This window comes from Entelurus aequoreus, linkage group LG17 (genome assembly GCF_033978785.1).
Source record: "Entelurus aequoreus isolate RoL-2023_Sb linkage group LG17, RoL_Eaeq_v1.1, whole genome shotgun sequence".
Lineage (NCBI taxonomy): Eukaryota > Metazoa > Chordata > Actinopteri > Syngnathiformes > Syngnathidae > Entelurus > Entelurus aequoreus.
Genome location: NC_084747.1, coordinates 38,367,584 through 38,382,685, shown reverse-complemented (window position 1 = coordinate 38,382,685; position 15,102 = coordinate 38,367,584). Strand labels below are relative to the sequence as shown.

The 15,102-nt window shown below is 38.9% G+C and overlaps 3 protein-coding genes across 7 annotated transcripts in view; 2 read left to right on the top strand and 1 right to left on the bottom strand.

Moving 5' to 3' along the window:
• The window catches only part of gck (glucokinase (hexokinase 4)), a 40,355-nt gene extending 35,086 nt beyond the window's left edge, over window positions 1–5,269 (bottom strand). For 2 of the 3 annotated variants that reach the window (XM_062025666.1, XM_062025667.1), the window contains exon 1: window positions 4,991–5,269. In XM_062025666.1, the coding sequence (XP_061881650.1) occupies window positions 4,991–4,993 (3 nt within the window). In that variant the 5' untranslated portion in view covers window positions 4,994–5,269. Of the gene's footprint in view, window positions 1–3,464; window positions 3,579–4,990 lie in introns of those variants that run through there. The other variant, XM_062025668.1, reaches the window with a different exon arrangement.
• Window positions 4,509–12,650, top strand: ykt6 (YKT6 v-SNARE homolog (S. cerevisiae)). Its single transcript, XM_062025671.1, has 8 exons — window positions 4,509–4,720; window positions 5,020–5,172; window positions 7,945–8,027; window positions 10,428–10,528; window positions 10,601–10,705; window positions 10,788–10,853; window positions 10,989–11,090; window positions 11,216–12,650. Exons 2-8 carry the CDS (start codon window positions 5,069–5,071, stop codon window positions 11,249–11,251), a joined length of 597 nt encoding a protein of 198 aa, XP_061881655.1. The 5' UTR covers window positions 4,509–4,720; window positions 5,020–5,068; the 3' UTR covers window positions 11,252–12,650.
• A 436-nt stretch (window positions 12,651–13,086) lies between these two features.
• The window catches only part of sb:cb288 (uncharacterized), a 16,285-nt gene continuing 14,269 nt past the window's right edge, over window positions 13,087–15,102 (top strand). For all 3 annotated transcript variants that reach the window (XM_062024242.1, XM_062024241.1, XM_062024240.1), the window contains exons 1-2: window positions 13,087–13,225; window positions 13,607–13,658. In XM_062024242.1, coding sequence (XP_061880226.1) covers window positions 13,166–13,225; window positions 13,607–13,658 — 112 coding nt within the window. In that variant the 5' untranslated portion in view covers window positions 13,087–13,165. The remainder of the gene's footprint in view (window positions 13,226–13,606; window positions 13,659–15,102) is intronic.

The following is a 15,102-nucleotide window of genomic DNA, read 5'->3' as shown; positions in this document are numbered from 1 at the left end:
AAAAGAAAAACAGAAAAAGCAGTTACTGTACTAGACCCAAACACAAAAATGGTTGCAGTTAGACAAATCTTCTTTAATCATGCAAACTAATGACCAAAAATAATGAAAATAGCTTTGATGGTGATTGTTTGTTTTCGCCTATTTGAGAAAACAATGGTAATGGCAATGTTAAGTTTATTTGACTGTACAAAATGCGACTGCCCGACTTTTGACCGGTGCACCCAGAACAGCCCATATTACCCCCATTTTATCCAATCCAATCCACTTTATTTATACAGCACATTTAAAAACAAAAAAGTTTCCAAAGTGCTGCACAAAAATATTAAAAACAAGATTAAAATACTATCCTTAGCTACACCAATGACTGAATAAAAACAAAATAAATAAATATAAAAACAATATAAAAACAATACAAAAATAAATATGATTACAACAATTTTAAAGGGTGAAACTAATAATAAATAGAAATAAAATAAAAATGTAAAAACTCAGAGGACCACACAACTCACATAGTGTTAAAAGTCTTCATTGGCTTCCAGTTAAATTCCGCATTGAGTTTAAGATTTTGGTTCTGACATTTTGTGCATTGCATGGTGTGGCCCCTCAGTACATTACTGACTTGCTATGCCCCTACTCTTCAGGGCCAGCCTGCGGTCTTCAGGCCAGAGTCTTCTAAAGATCCCAAGAACTTGTTTTAAAAGCAGTGGAGACCTGGCATTCCAGGCTATAGCTCCCAGACTCTGGAACGATTTGCACCAGTCCCTCCGTAATCTTGACTGTGTTGAAACTTTTACGGAATATTTGAAAACTTCTCTTTTTAGTAAAGCTTTTAGTTAATGCACCTTTTAACTATCAATTTTAATCCACTTTGTATCCTTTTTATGATGTTGCCTCTGTCACCTATATGTTTTGTACAGCGCTTTGGGGTTTTCTCTGTGGAAAGCGCTTCAGAAATAAAATTTACTTACTTACTGTTTCAAACATCCATCCATTTTCTACCGCTTGTCCCTTTTAGGGTTGCGGGCGGTGCTGGAGCCTATCTCAGCTGCATTTGGGCGGAAGGCAGGGTACACCCTGGAACTTGTCCTCATCGCAGGGCCAACACAGATAGACAAACAACATTCACACTCACATTCACACACTAGGGCCAATTTAGTGTTGCCAATCAACCTATCCCCAGGTGCATGTCTTTGACATCCATCCATCCATCCATTTTCTACCGCTTATTCCCTTCGGGGTCGCGGCATGCTTCAGAATATTACAATAAGAGACATAAAATTCCCTTGCACAACACGCTCAAAATGTTTGGGGTTTTTTTTATAAGAAGAAGACCTTATGTCAAATCAGAATCAGAAATACTTTATTAATCCCAGAGGGAAAATTAAGATTTTCAGCAAAATCTCATTCAAGACCAGACAAACATTACAGGGAGACAGAACAGAATCGCTGATGGGTCTGCCAACTTCCGGCGCCCCTTACAAAAAAAGTGAGAAACAGATCAACGCTGGAGAGGGGGGTCCAGACTGAGGCCAAGGGAAAAAACCTTATAGCCATAGCACACATAAACATGTGTGTAGGAGGCAGAGGTGGGACCAAGTCATTGTTTTGCAAGTCATAAGTAAGTCTCAAGTCTTTGCCCTCAAGTATCGATTCAAGTCCAGAGTCGAGACAGGCAAGTCCCGAGTCAAGTCCAAAGTCAAGACTGGAAAGTCTCAAGTCAAGTCCCAAGTCCTGCATTTTAGTTTCGAGTCCTTTCAAGTCCTCTTAACCAGGGGTCCCCGACCTTTTTTGCACCAGGGCCCGGTTTAATGTTGGCATTATTTTCAGGGACCGGCCTTCCACGTATGGCGGATAAATACATGTATAGCAAATAGATGCATGGAAAAATTAATACATGAAAAAACTCACCATAACGTTGAATTTGAAAAAAATCTCTTCATAACTTTAGTTTTTTTTACTAATTTTTGCTTGTAGTAGGCTGTTTTTTGGCTTTAGTATCTGATGGGTTATTGGTGATACATCACATTCAAGGACAAGAGCATGGATATATAATAAAGATACAAATACTTGCCATTAGTTCAAATAGATTCCGGTCTATTTCCATTCTAAAAGTTATGTATTCATATTTTGTGCAATATTTTATACATAAATACACTAATGTTAGCTTTTTTTGGTCCAATTTTCCATGCGTAAATACATGTGTTATTGCTAACTACTTGAGTAATAGGACTGTGTGCAATCATACCAGCACTTTAACTTACTCAGCCAAAGGAGATGTGTATTTTTTTCCTTCTGCACGATTATTATATGCAACAATTTAGCACTTTTCCATCTGCCTTATGCACTTTAACTACTATGGTCACTTTGTTCCTGATCTGCCCTGATCTTAGGTCATCAACCTGCTGCCGACTGCAGATGGAACCTTGCTTTTGGCTAAGATTTGGCACCTTTACATTTGATATGTTTATTCATGTGCATTGTCCCATGTAACAAAGATGTAACAAATCTAGCAAGTGGCGACTTCCTATCAGGAGTTTTGTAATACATCTATGTACAAGCTTATTGGTGTGTCTGGTAGGACTGGCCAAAGTTAAGTAGAAGAAAATGTGGTCGTTTATAACTTATTTAATGTCTCTGTGCGGCCCGGTAGCAAATGCATCACAGACTGGTGCCGGTCCCCGGACCGGTGGTTGGGGACCACTGCTTTTAACCACAGACTAATATATTTACATAGATTGTGTATGCTTTTAAAATGCTGTATTTATTTATTAAAACAAGTGCATTTGAAATTGTAGGAAAAAAATTGCACTTCCTAATAGCACTATTAACCAGTCATTTTAAACATTTAACTCATTCCTTTACAGAATAAACACATTTTAAAAAACAAGTGCAACTGTACTTATTTGTACAAAAGTGTTAACATTGTATTTCCATGGCATATTGCATTTGAACTAGTTCCACAGCAGTTTCTATCCTGTTCTTACCTTATCTCATTGATCTCATCTCATACTGTATGTGTGTTTATGTGTGCGTACACATAAAAAACATAACAAATACATGAACATAACTATTAACAGAGTTGTAGTTTCTATATGTCAGGGCCCTATGCAATATGTACACATATTCTTAATATAGTGTACATTTTAACTGACCTTTATTTTACTATGTTTGTCTTTTTGTAGGTGGCTAAAATATGCGGTGATGCTGACCGCCGTCTAACGTTACGTTACTGTGTGTGATACATTGACTAACGTAACGTTATGTATAAGTACCTCATGCAACCCTGCTTAAAAAAAATCACTTGACAAAAAGTATGAATAAGGTAGTGAACTGCAGTGGACGCAACAGATTGCTGTGTTTGCAATAACGTTAGCAGTGAGTTTACAGCCTCACTGATTTAACTACACAACAAATAAAAGTTACGTTACTGAGCCAATAAACATTAGCTTTCATTCAAAACTTACCGTTCTTTGTGCAACTTCAAATGTCGAACGAAGTTGGAAGTGTTGCGTCACCGTCTGTAATCTTCGAACCACATGTTTTGCATACTGCAATTCGTTTTTTGTTGACCAACTCGTAGTTTTTATACCAGAACAAAACTATCTTTGGTATCATTTTTTCCTCACTGGCGCGTTGTTTGACAGCTCTTCTTTGTTGGTCGTACTGCAATTTGATTGGATGAATGCTCTCGGATGAAAACAACGTGGATCTAATTTGATTGGATGTTGTACTGACAGCACACACGCTGACAGACACACACATACACAATGAAAGATACAGAGCGCTCCTGAATAACTTTTTAATCTTTGGGTTTGGGGGGAAGTAGCAATTAAGTCTTGTCAAGTCAAAATGCTCAAGTCCAGGTGAAGTCACAAGTCATTGATGTTAAAGTCTAAGTCGAGTTGCAAGTCTCTTTACATTTTGTCAAGTCGAGTCTAAAGTCACCATATTCATGACTCGAGTCTGACTCGAGTCCAAGTCATGTGACTCGAGTCCACACCTCTGGTAAGAGGGAAACATCAAAGAACACAAAGGAGACGTTAAAGACATTAAAAGAGCAGAGCTGATGCAACCGGCTGCCACTTCTACACACAACCACAAAAGCAAAACAACAACAACAACAAAAAACATATACACTGTAGTGTATATGTTTAATATGTTTAAATCCAAACAAAGACATTGTTAAGGCATTAAGGCATTTTTAAGGCATTTTAAGGCATTACTTTGGCAACATATTATCTATATGTTCATCTGTTTGTTTTACCCCTGTAAAATGGCTTCAGAAACTGCAAAAACTGCAGAAACTTTAGTTTATTACTTTGTTAATACATTACTTAAATGTGCTCAAACATTTAAATGTTATTGTTGGTAGTATTGTTTATAATCAATGATTGCTATTTTTGACACATTTTATGTCATCAACTATTTTTGAATTACCACTGTAGTTTACCTACTTATACACTTTTAAACTATCTAAATCCGGAAATTTTAATCTAGGATATTTGTTTCCACCGGCATGAACATGTTGGGGGACCGAAAGATGATCGTGACGTGGTGATTGGTCACAAGCAAAATAGCATCTTCCAGACTACTACACTCCACTGGGATTAAGTATTTTCGGATTTAAATCCAAAAGAAGGACGATATCTGTTTTCCTAAGAAAATACATAGTTTATTCCGTTTGTTATTTTAATTGAGCAATTCTTCACCAACTTAACGGGTAAGTTAGCTCCGGCCTTACGAAAACAAGCTAGCATGCTAAGCTAACAACAGCTCGGTTTAATTTAGTGTATAGTCATTTAATTTCTGGTTAAACACCACAATGTGCAAACATTCTAAGGTCTCATTGTAGTGTCGTCTAAAGTTTGCAGTGTTGACACAATTTAGCAACTACCGTAACTTGTTGGCTAACGTTAGCAGTTTTGCTTCTTTAGCTGTGTTGACGTCAGCGAACTGATAGTAGGCTGATAATGCTTGTATTTTGACCTACCATTACGTCATGCTGCTCCTGTATTTTAGATCATCCTGCCTGTTGGGACGTGTCAGTCGAGAAGGATCCAACGGCACCATGAAACTGTACAGCCTCAGCATCCTTTATAAAGGAGTCACCAAATCCAACCTTCTCAAGGCGGCCTACGACCTCTCCTCCTTCGGCTTCTTTCAAAAATCTAGGTGGGTCTCACTGGTAGTACATTTTAGTTTAGGAAGGTTATGAGGTGGCGACTTGTCCAGGGTGTACCTCACCTTCCGCCCGAATGCAGCGGAGATAGGCTCCAGCACCCCCGGGACAAGTGGTAGAAAATGGATGGATGGATGTTTGTTCTCTCGTAGGCTGTATCGTTGATGTTTTCAGAAACGCACATTCCCCACTTCCCTCGGGTGTTAAAAATATCCATCAACACGAGTAAAAAAAATATGTTTATATGAAAACATATTTTAGGCCCGCACGGCCCATGTAAAACGAATCCCAACGGGAGTCCTTTTGCATTGGGACGAAAGGACCTATTGTTATTATAATTGTTATGCACAATTTGTCCAATCAGAATCCCTGAAAATGGAGCGTCTGATGATTTTGTACCCTTATAACAATTATGTTCTCAATATAGTAACACATTAGATTTACAATGATTTGTACATTAGATTAGACCCCGTTTACACTATAAGGTAATCCAGGGTAAATCCCACCTAACCTTATCCGTGTCCACACACAACAATGCCACCGTTTAAGACCCCCTCTCACCCCTGCGTCCACCGGCGCAACGCGACCTAATACGCATGCGTGGAAAATGAGCATGTCATAGTCACCTCCTTTGTGTGCAAGTTCTTAAATGTAACTAATCTGAACAATATCTAGTGTTGTGGTATTTCAATTAATTGGAATCCAGTGTGCTTAGGGGCCCTATTGTAGTGAATCACACCTGAGCCATCATAAATTAATCAACTCTTTAATAAACACATGAAAGTACATGATGTGACAAAGAACATTTTAGAACAATCAGTCTCGGGATCTAGATATCTGGTCAGGACACTCCTCACTCTTTTGTCTTCACCTTCATTGTCAATTTGTTTTTGGTGACATTATATACTCTGGACCTAGACATTGAGTCCAAGACATACATGGCGGACAATAACTGATACAGTCTGCTTTGCCAGTCCAAATGCATTCGCCGTTTTCCGTAGTCTTCCCTCGACGGCCAGGTAATACAAAGCACATGCTACCTTTTTTATCACATCCACGGGAGCTTGCATTCTCGTTGACTCTCCTTCGACAAATGGACAAAGTTTTTCAGTAAGTAGAATCACAGCTGACCTGGACATTTGAAAGTTCTCTTGCCGTCTGAGAAGTGTTGTATCCGAAATAGCTGCAATCGCTTTCTCTTAAGGTATTCATGTGTGATTTCCACAAACGTCTGTACAAACGGAAGGAGAAACACAGGCATGTCTGGATGACTCGCTTCTATATTTCCAGTGGTTAGCTCCGAGTTACGAAACCGCTTTATTATGAAGCTGGCTGTGGCGCATTCTTTCTGGCGTCACTTCCTCTCCGAACTCAGTTTGTAAACGATCAATGAGTCCATACAAAGCTAAGAGCTGGAGATTCAAGAAATACACGGCGCGCTTACCCGTGTAAAAAATTGTCCGAGGAGGGGGACCTTAAATGATAGTTTAGTGTGGCTGAAACAGGGCTTAGGCTAAATAATTATTTGTTTAAGGGGTTATCCGGCTTATTGTAGACATAGCCACTTTAGTCATAATTTTTGCGCTTAAACTTGTCAGACGACTTTTTCTCCAGACTTCTTCTGTTTGAGATTTTCAATACTGCCTTAAGTGGTGGAAAAGTGTATCGCAACTAAGTACGGCTGTCGCCCATACGGACCACAGCTGAAAAAACACTATTTTTCTGGCGGCCTTCTAGAGGACCGTCTCTTAACCCTGTGATTAAGAAACACTGTCATAAATTACTGCACATAAACGTTCAGCTACAGCAAAAGCCACAGCAAAGACAAACAACACAACACTATAACGTAAAGCCGCAACACAACTTTAATCCACAAAAGACAATACAACGGAAGTGACAGCAGAGCAAGTTACGGCAACGCACCGACTTCCGAAACACAACAACATGCAGCTGGCAGCCAAGGAAAAGTCATTTTATCAGAAACAAATAAATATAAGCGACGTATCAAGTAGGCTATGGAAATCAGGATGCGAGGGGCCAACGCCATCAATGGGTATGAGGGGGCTGTCTTTCATGGGCGATACCAGGGTGGAGAACAGAATACAGATATAGCCGGGTCGGGGAATCTATTTAGCAGGTAAATCTACTGTTAAAATATTGGTTGCTATAGTTTTATTAAAAATTGCTTGAATGATGAAAATGTTAGCAGAAAAGGTTTCATTTTGTTAATTCAACTTCCATTGTTGATTGCACTTTCTTTAAATAAGACTTGAATACACAGGACCTTAATTGTTGTTTACTTGCTTGTTTGTACCCATTATTTATTTATTCAAGAAATAACAGGATTATAGGAAACTTCACCTGCAGTTTCCGGTATCCAATTTTTATTTCATAGACACATTGGTTGATTTTTGTATGCTAATAAGTTGCTGAATCGATTTCAACTCACTGAATCGTTTCGGAACGTATCGTATATCGTCCCATAATGGTATTGGCAACCACAAATTCTGAATTGAACCGAATCGTTGTTCAAACAATGTGCTCGTAAACCAATATTGTCATGTTTTATTATAAAATTAGGTTTAAAAACAATGTTGCACATTCCTTATGGCACAAGACAAAAAGCGTTCAAAAATAGTTTTTAAAAACACCCTGTTTTTAAGGAAAAAATCAGATGTTTGCATGTGGACAAGAGGGCAAAATGTGTTTCTAAAATATCTATTTATGTGGACATGGCCTTACTGTCTTTGATTTTTATTGTTCAGCGTCCAGGAGTTTATGACCTTCACCAGTGCTTTGATTGTTGAACGGACAACAGTTGGAAGTCGTGCCTCTGTCAAAGAACAAGGTAAAAAATTACCAATTTCAGTAATTTATTAGTCCTTTTAGTAAGTACTACATTCATAGTAGGGATGGGATGGTTTATGAAAAAATCTGAACTGTTCTGTTAACCTGACCCGGTTCCGAGTGTATGTGTTGTTTGAATCATGTTTTTTCTTTATTTTGTGGAGTTGTGAATGAATGGCTGTGCTGAATTGGAGCACTTGGTCAGACCTGCCAACTCTTCCAGATTCTCTTAAGACTCTCAGATATTGCCTTTGTCTAACGACATCCCGATTAAAGTTCAGAATCTTCTGGATTGTGATGTTTATGTTTGGATATAAAATATTGTGGCTTTTGCTTGGATGTTTAAGAGATGACAAAGAGGTGGTCGATCAACAATCACTTTATTAAAACAATTGAAACATCTAAAACCGCCTCACTTAAAGGCCTACTGAAACCCACTATTACCGACCACGCAGTCTGATAGTTTATATATCAATGATGAAATCTTAACATTGCAACACATGCCAATACGGCCGGGTTAACTTATAAAGTGCAATTTTAAATTTCCAGGGGAACTTCCGGTTGAAAACGTCTATGAATGATGACGTTTGCGCGTGACGTCAATGGTTGAAACGGACGTATTCGGACACATTGTATCACAATACAAACCGCTCTGTTTTCATCGCAAAATTCCACAGTATTCTGGACATCTGTGTTGGTGAATCTTTTGCAATTTTTTTAATGAACAATGGAGACTGCAAAGAAGAAAGCTGTAGGTGGGATCTGTGTATTAGCGACTGGCTGCAGCAACACAACCAGGAGGACTTTGAGCTGGATAGCAGACATGCTTCTGACGCTAGCCGCCGACCGCATCGATGATCGGGTGAAGTCCTTCGTCGCGCTGTCGATCTCTGGAACGCAGGTGAGCACGGGTGTTGATGAGCAGATGAGGGCTGGCGTAGGTGGAGCGCTGATGTTTTTATCATAGCTCTGACGAGGTCCCGTAGCTAAGTTAGCTTCAATGGCGTCGTTAGCAACAGCATTGCTAGGCTTCGACAGGCGGCACAGCATTAACCGTGTAGTTACAGGTCCAGTGTTTGGTTCGGTGTCTCCTGATAGTAGTATTGTTGATCTTCTGTCTATGCTTCCAGTCAGGGGCTTATTTCTTTTGTTTCTATCTGCATTTAAGCACGATGCTATCACGTTAGCTCCGTAGCTAAAGTGCTTCACCGATGTATTGTCGTGGAGATAAAAGTCACTGTGAATGTCCATTTCGTGTTCTCGACTCTCATTTTCAAGAGGATATAGTATCCAAGGTGGTTTAAAATACAAATCCGTGATCCACAATAGAAAAAGGAGAAAGTGTGGAATCCAATGAGCCCTTTTACCTAAGTTACGGTCAGAGCGAAAAAAGATACGTCCTGCATTGCACTCTAGTCCTTCACTCTCACGTTCCTCATCCACAAATCTTTCATCCTCGCTCAAATTAATGAGGTAATCGTCGCTTTCTCGGTCCGAATCGCTCTCGCTGCTGGTGTAAACAATGGGAAAATGTGAGGAGCCCTTCAACCTGCGACGTCACGCTACTTCCGGTACAGGCAAGGCTTTTTTTTATCAGCGATCAAAAGTTGCGAACTTTATCCTCGATGTTCTCTACTAAATCCTTTCAGCAAAAATATGGTAATATCGCGAAATGATCAAGTATGACACATAGAATGGATCTGCTATCCCCGTTTAAATAAAAAAAAAAATATTTCAGTAGGCCTTTAAAGCAAGCAACATTTCAAAGCACATGCAGAGGCAGATAAAGTTGCTGACTAGTAATGACACTTCAAATACAGCTACTGACGTCTTCTGGAGTTAATGAAAACATTGTCTCAAGAGGTTGCTTACAGCCACTAATCTGGCACTAATTAAACATCTCAGCGGTTATTTGCTATTGTAGACCCATGCACCCTTGAGAGACAACATATGAAGAACAGCTGTCAGTATAAACCAGTGCTTCTCAAATATTTTCTGTTACGCCTCCCCAAGGAAGAAGAAAATATTTTGCACCTCCCACCCTTCTCCACTGACACTATAAATAGGATAATTTGTCTATACAATTGTTATAAGTACACCTCTGCATAACATTGTCAGCTTATTAACATTAAAAGAAACAACACACCGGTCTTTCTTCGTCCCTCATCATGGTTACAGTTAAGCCAAAACTACATACGCTTCATCATATTCTGGTACGGAGAAAAAAAAAGCATGTTTCCCGAGGTCACCCTGGCATCGCGCCGCGCCCCCCAGTGGGGCCCTCCCGACTATTTGAGAAGAACTAGTATAACCGAAAGTGCTGCAGTCTTAAACCACAGGTCACAGCTAACAATATTGTTTTACCTCAGAAATATTAGTAATGGCTGTGTTGCTCCCACAGAGTATCTGTGCCATGTGTATGTGAGGAATGACAACCTAGGTGCGGTGGTCATCGCAGACTATGAATACCCACAGAGAGTCTGCTTCACATTGCTCGAAAAGGTGGGTACAAAATATATAATGATGATGATTGTCACACTTCTGCGTCCATTGAAATGTGGTGTTGTGTTTTAGGTGTTAGAAGAGTTCTCCAGGCAGGTAGACAGTATAGACTGGCCCTCTGGGAACCCTGACACCATTAACTACAAAGCCCTAGACATTCACTTGTCCAAATACCAGGTTTGCACGCTTGAAATTAGCCAGTACAAGTAAAAGCTGGAGTTACTTGTGTGCTGAATGATAGTGTTTTGTTCCTCCTCAGAACCCCAAGGAAGCAGATGCAATGACCAAAGTGCAGGCAGAGCTGGACGACACAAAAATAATTTTGGTACAGTAGCTTTCTATTTAACACATTTTATCGTAATGAGCCTTAAAATGAGACTTCTCTACATTTCTGGCACTAACCCTGTATAATAGCAGTCGCTCATTATTGGCATGTTGAGTAACATGTTATATCTTGCAGCACAAAACAATGGAGAGTCTGTTGGACCGAGGAGAAAAACTGGATGATCTTGTGGCCAAGTCAGAGCACCTGGGGACCCAATCCAAAGCCTTTTATAAGACCGTGAGTACATATCTCTTTCTCATTTAGTAATTGGGTGGTGTTCATTTACTTGTTGTAAGAGCAAAACACTGTTTGAGGAAATAGAAACTATTGAGTAAAGGAGTCCATTAATGCCCCACTTGCAGGCACGGAAACAGAACTCATGCTGCGAAATCATGTGATGCTGCTGCCTTGTCTCTGTGGACATGCCTCTCTCTGCCTTTCTGCTCAATCTGGTCCTACATCCCCCATCAAGCACCAGCAACACTCGCTCAACACGACAGACGTCACATTGAAGGGTGGCAAATTTGCTGCCAGCCAGCTGCGTCAGGACCTCTCTGATTTTGGACTAATGGGGGCTTAAGGAGTGATGGCGTTGGTGTCAGCGGAACCTTTGTTGAGCTTTAATAGCGGATGAGGACGTGGTAGCGTGACCGTGTATTATGGTGATGTATTGCTGAAACCATTTATTCTTATTTCGATTGAATTACCGTATTGACACAAATATAAGACGACTCTTATTTTCAAAAGACAAAGTTACAATATAAATATTTTTGTGGGTATCAGATTTGTCAGCTGGTCGGTTACAATAAAAAATGTCACATTTCTTAGTTGTTCAACAGTTGTTTGATGACACAGCTTCGTTATTCAGCGTTAACCTAAAATTAGCATCATTACATCTGCATCACTCCTGGTCATTGGTGTGTGTAAGTGATGGGGGAAAAAGATCTGATTCACTTGGGGAGATGTCATTTGGCGCCACCTTTTGGTTCACATGCAAGAAAAAATAAATTTCTAGGGGAACATGGTTATGTTTTGATCAATACAGTACATCTTAAATTCCTAATGCCTAATATACTTGTTTTTAAACAGTCTCATGAATGCTGTCATACTTCACAATGAAGTACTTCCAACAAAAAATGACCACCTCAGGGCGCGTCTGTTAGACGTAAATGTCTTAATTGAAGTGGACAGTGACAGTTTTGTGAGATGCCCTCTTAAAAAACAAAAATGCTGGTTTGTTTTCTGTCTCAAGATGTTCATATACATTTTCAACATTCCCACTGTGGTTGATTGTGTATATTTGTGAGGTGAGTGTTGCCATTGCAGTGTGACAAACATGTATAGGACCCATTATGATGTTTTAATTCTAGTAAGGACTACAGTGGAGCCTAAGTTGACCTTTTGTCCTAAACCACTAACATTTTGGCTGCAAAATTCGAGGTGCGACATTGAAGCATTGGTTACTATCTGCCATTTTTTCCAAACTAATCTGAATTCGAACTGTTCTGCTTATAATTTAAACATGCAGATATGCCTTTGGTTTTAGATGTTCCTATGTGCTTTCTGCACTATGTATGCGTGTGCAACTTATCTTGTCAGAGTATGTGGCTTTTACAGTGTAAACTGTTGTGCAATATTGCTGCAGACTTGTGTACACAAGTCTTATGTCTAATTCCCCCTACATAAAGCCTGTGCAGGGTTGATTCTTGACTTAAACACTTGTCCGTACTGTATTAACTTTTGGTTTTATTTAGGTTCAAATTGGCCATTCATTATTAAATACATTTGTAAAAATGGTTTGATGTGTCATGTCTTTTGTTACCATTTATCGAATTAGAAAAGTATGTTTATCTAAGTGTGAATGTGCACAATGTGAAGATGAGATTGTCTGTAGTCGCCAATGTTCGAGGTGCCAACTCAGCCTTTTTACCGAAGCATGTCCATTGAGGAGACGAAGCACCATTTGAGGTTCTAAGAAAGCTGGTTATTTATTCAAACACGCTGTTTCTCTCCTTCACCGTTGTGAATGTGTCCACTAAACTTGTCTGTACATTTATACCACATATATATATATATATATATATATATATATATATATATATATATATATATATATATATATATATATATATATATATATATATTTCCGATTGACACAAGTACGATAACGACTATTTTTAGGAAAGAAAAGTCGTTGTCAAACATTGTTTTTGTAAAAAGTCCGAGGTTTAACTTGATCCATGAACGCATCGCACGCAGCTGAACGAGACACAAACATGCGCTGAACATTTTCCTGACCGCGCAACCTCAAAATGTGGACTAAGGCGCTACACAGCAGCAACTTCAATAACAGCAGCACGAACACATCGAAGGTAAGAAAATATAGAAGACGAAATTAACCCAAAAGCAGACTTTTTTTTGTTCGTAACTTCACTTTACGTACTTCATTGGACGACTTTACAGTGATTATAGTGTCCCCAGACACATATAACTGTATATTATAGTCAAATAAATGTTATTTTCACGCTTCTGTTTTTGTAAATGAAGTTTTGCAGTTTCACGTTATTTTATCTCAAATGTTTACTCTGCGCCTGCGCCAAGTTTTTGCTCGCGTGCTGTCCCAAATCTGTTGTAGTGGTCCACTTCCGGCAGTATTTAATTACCCTCCTCGCGCTCTACATTCATAAACATGTCTGCAACATTACATCTTATCTCCTGTTTGCTAATACGTGATTATTTTCATGCATCTCCAGATGGTTGACCCAGATCTGACATGGCAGACATTGCAGGTTCTCCAGAAAAATGGTGAGCTTCTTCTTCGTCATTTCTACTCCATATTATGGACTCCATAATAACCTCATTTGGAGGTCCTGTCAATCAAACTAGACTGTACAGTGATATGTTTTCCACCCGGTCTACACAACTTTAATAAAGTGATGAATAGACGCCGATCTACATTTCTGCCAGTGGGTGCTCGGTGTGTGTGTATCAGTGTTGTCCCGATACCAATATGTGTTTTGGTACTGGTATTGGCACTGCCGGTACCAAAAGTATTTCACAAAAAATGTCATTATTGGCTTTATTTTAACAAAAAACTCTTACGGTACATTAAACATATGTTTCTTATTGCAAGTTTGTCCTTAAATAAAATAGTGAACATACAAGTCAACATGTCTTTTATTAGTAAGTAAACAAACAGATTCTCCTAATTTAGCTGCTGACATATGCAGTAACATATTGTGTCATTTATCATTCTATTATTTTGTCAAAATTATTAAGGACAAGTGGTAGAAAATGAATGATTAATCTAATTGTTCATTTACTGTTAATTTCTGCTAATTTTCTGTTTCAACATGTTCTATCTACACTTCTATTAAAATGTAATAATCACTTATTCTTCTGTTGTTTGATACTTTACATTAGTTTTGGATGATACCACACATTTGTGTATCAATCCGATATCAAGCAGTTACAGGATCAGACATTGGTCATATTTAAAGTCTGCATGTGTCCAGGGTCATATTTCCTGAGTTTATAAACATAATATAAATTTTTAAAAAACCCAAAAGATTTAGTGATTTTAAAAAATATCGATGTAATCATAATAGTATCGATTAGATACGCTATTATACGTGGTATCATTACAGTCGATGTTAGGTGTAGATCCACCAATGGCGTTTGTTTATATTGTAGCGTCCCGGAAGAGTTGGGGCTGCAGGGAATTCCGGGAATTTGTTCTGTAGTGTTTATGTTGTGTTGCGGTGCAAATATTCTTCCAAAATGTGTTTGTCGTTGTTGTTTAGTGTGGTTCCACTATATGGTACATGTTTATGACAGTGTTGGCATTGTTCATACTGCCACCCTTAGTGTGACATGTATGGCTGTTCAGTAAGTATGCCCTTCATTCGCTCGTGTGCAGTGTGTTCTAAATCGAGATGATTGCGTCATTAGTTCATTATCAGGCACAATAGTGTCTTGGTAAGGCTTTGTTAATTATAGACTATATGATTTCTGACTTTTTCATCATGTAAAACAGACCAAACCCGCCCACAAAATTAACAACAACAATAACGATTCTTCAAAAATGATTTTTAAAGATTGAAAGTCGCCATCAATCCCCCGTGGGTGCTCGGCCCCCAAAGCACCCACGGGATCGGTGCATATGAAGTGATGTATAGTAATGTTTCTACATTTAATAAAGTATGTATTAGTTTTGATTGAGAGGTAGCAGTAACATTCCCCCTATAAT